The 3,442-nt window shown below is 43.1% G+C and overlaps 1 protein-coding gene across 1 annotated transcript; it reads left to right on the plus strand.

Moving 5' to 3' along the window:
* Positions 1–2,313: 2,313 nt before the first annotated feature.
* Positions 2,314–3,042, plus strand: LOC114257966 (uncharacterized). The gene has a single exon (XM_028197800.2). It carries the CDS (start codon positions 2,314–2,316, stop codon positions 3,040–3,042), a length of 729 nt encoding a protein of 242 aa, XP_028053601.2.
* Positions 3,043–3,442: the final 400 nt, after the last annotated feature.

Below are 3,442 nucleotides of genomic sequence, written 5' to 3' on the forward strand. Positions count from 1 at the left end.
ATTTGAGATCCAGGTATCACCAATTGAAAATGAAAGTTGAAGATGTTGAGAAAACTATATTCCAAACAAGGTATGGTCGCTAAAATTTTTTAGTTATGTTGTTTGGAGTGACAAATGCACCCACAACTTTTGTGGATCTTGTGAACCGAATCTTTAAATCCTATATTGATAAATTTGTTGTAGTATTTATTGATAATATCTTGATTTATTCGAGAAGTAGAGAAGAATATGAACAACATTTAAGAATTGTTTTGCAAACACTTAGGGAGAAGAAATTACATGCAAAATTGAAAAAGTGTTAATTCTGGTTAGATGAAGTTGTGTTTCTCGGTCATGTAATTAACAAAGATGGGATTTCAGTAGACCCGTAAATGATTAAAGCGATTGTGAATTGGCCTACACCGACAAGTGTGACGGAAGTCCAAAGCTTCATGGGATTAGCTGGGTATTATAGAAGATTTGTGAAAAACTTTTCAAAGACAGTTATACCACTTACCCAACTTACTCGAAAGGGACAACAATTTGAATAAACTGATGAGAGAGAATTCACATTTTAAGAACTGTGGGAGCTGAATTTCATGAAGGTGATGAGACCCATTAGAGAATGGGGCCGAATATAACTCGGCCCTATCCAGAAGCCCACGCAGCAATGTATACAACTCGGCCACGAGAGGAGTTGACTAGAAGCCAAACAATGGGCCTGATGTGGGCCCAACCATGGGCCCACAAGCAGTATAAAAGGAGGAGCCTTGATCAGGGACAATTATGTGTTAAAAAATAGCAAAATAACTTATAGAAAAAGTAAACACAAAGACAAAAGGTACTAACTAGCTCGTCGGAGGGCTAATTCTGGCACCCTCGTCCGAAGCGTTTGTTCCTCTTTTAGGTATCATTTCAAGGATCAGAAAGGTTTGTCTGGATCAGAGAGCATTCCCAAACCCCTTTTACCACAATTAGCGCCTTCTGTGGGAAGACTTAAGTGCATTCATGGCAGATGTAGCAGATTATCCTTCGCTCGTTGCTAACGATGGTACACCAAAAGATGATGTTACACCAAGAACTATACTTGGTTCGGAGAATATCCGCACACGAAGAGCCCTGAACTTCGACCCGGTGGCTCAAACCTCCCCTTCAACCTCGATGCAAGAAACCATGCCGACAATCATGGATCAAGCAAAACAAAACAAACAATATCTGGAAGATATGGCGGCTGACAATGAATGTTTACGTAAGGAGTTGGCGCTCAAGTTAGCCAAATCCCAACAAATCGCACCATGTCATGACCAGGGTTAGTCGCCACAGAAGAAGAAGGATGGTTAATGACGTCAGTATCAAAAACATGATAGTAGCAGTGCTTTTGACTCATTATCTTAGGAGCCCAGGAAGAAGGAGCGAGTTGACATGTCTAGCTCATCCGAGGGCAATCCGTATGTTCGGCACTGGCAAGGGAAATAAGACGATGGTTCGAATGAAGAGGATAAACACGATCTTTTCATACGACGCATTGCAAGGGCTACACTGCCTAAAAAATTTAAAACACCAACATTCACCCTGTATGATGGTAAATTTGACCCTACGGATCACATTTGTCATTACAAACAAGCGATGACATTGCATGCTGATGATGAAGCACTCATGTGCCGAATATTTCCAAGCAGCCTAGGACCATTGGCCGTTAGATGGTATTATAAATTGGAGCCGGCCTCAATAAAAAGTTTTCATCAGCTCTAAAAATCCTTCAGGGTAAGATTCATTATCAACGAGGTCCAGCCTAAGCAAGCCGACTCTCTCTGGGCAATGCAAATTAAACTAGATGAGACCCTCCGTGAATATTCGGCGCACTACTGGAAGTGTTTTAACTTGGTAGACAATGCTTGCAATGACTCCATGGCCATCACCGCCTTTAAAATGGGATTACACCCCGACGGTCCTCTCAGAAGCTCATTGACCAGACAGCCTCCTAAAACAATCTGGGCGTTAATGAAGAAGGTTGTGGAGTCTTGGAAGGTGGAAGACGATGCCCCTTGCGTCAAGGTTGAATAGAAAGTCATTAAGTCGGCACCATCTGGTCTGGTTCAGCCAATAAGCGTTGTATCACCAAGGAGCCCTAAACTGCGGGGCTGGGCAAAACGAGACAAACAACGAGATGCGCGCAAGTCAAGCGAACAATGTTTGCGCCGTTTGAATGAACATTATCAGGTGGATAGCAGGTGCCCCAAACATTCAGACAAGAAATATACAGAGTTGGCAGAGCCGATCAGCAAGATCCTACCCAAAATTCAGCATCTGTCGTTCTTTAAGTGGTTGTCCAAGATGATTGGACCCCCTAATACAAGGCGAAAGGATAGGCGGTGTGAATACCACAAGGACTATAGCTACGAGACTGACAACTGTTATGCAGTGAAGGACCATTTCGAGGAGTTAGTACAAGATGACCGATTGGCACTGCATGTTCGAAAGGACAATCCACCAAACACGGTAGCTCTATGCCCGAAGTCATCTCCACTTGGTGTGATTCACATGATATATAGCCTATCGCTGCCGACTTTGGTACACACGATCCAGCTACAACCTAGCCTATCCAAGCTGTTCACACTAGCCAAACAGCCTCATGAGACTGCCAAAATTAGCTTCAACTACACTGATCTTGAAGGTGTAATGCTCCCCCATGATGATGCCCTTGTCATCGAGTTACGCGTAAACAAATTTGTTATTGAACGCGTTCTGATTGATCAAGGGAGCACCACAGAAATAATGTATCACAAGACATTTCTTAAACTCGGTTTCACCAATTTGGACTTGTTATTGGCCGAATATCCCTTGTTCGGCTTCAATGCCAACCCCGAGTACCCTTTGGGCAAGATCACACTGTCAATACGTACGGGTACCAAAGCAGTCGACGTGGAATTTTTGGTCGTCAAGCTTGCATTACCATACAATCTCATCATGGGAAGAACATGGTTGCACGCAATGCAGGCGGTACCAAGTACCTACCATCAATTACTCTGCTTTCCAACTCAACATGGCATTGAGCAAATTTGAGGTTCTCAAAAATCGGCAAAGGCATGCTATCTCATTGCTTTGGCAAAGAGGTCGAAAGAACTGAAAGTGAACTCGATTGAATTCTCGAATTGAGAAAGCCTCAAGGACGTTGGAAAAATTCCCAGTGATAAGGCAACTGGAGACCTCGATCGGATCAGAATCAATGGTGAACCTAACAAGTTCTTCATGATCGGCACATCCTTGGACAGAGTTGAACGACAAGAATTAGTCTCTTTCTTACTCAGCAACATCAACGTATTTTCCTAGGCACTATATGAGATGCCAGGGGTGGATCTGAGCGTGGCCGAACATCGTTTAAACATCGACCCAAAAGTTAAACCAATTATATAGAAAAGTCAACAGTTGGCCACAGAGCATATTTCAGCCGTTGTCGACGAAA

The sequence above is a fragment of the Camellia sinensis genome, chromosome 6 (assembly GCF_055761805.1).
Source record: "Camellia sinensis isolate YWXY chromosome 6, ASM5576180v1, whole genome shotgun sequence".
In the NCBI taxonomy this organism is placed as follows: Eukaryota; Viridiplantae; Streptophyta; class Magnoliopsida; order Ericales; family Theaceae; genus Camellia; species Camellia sinensis.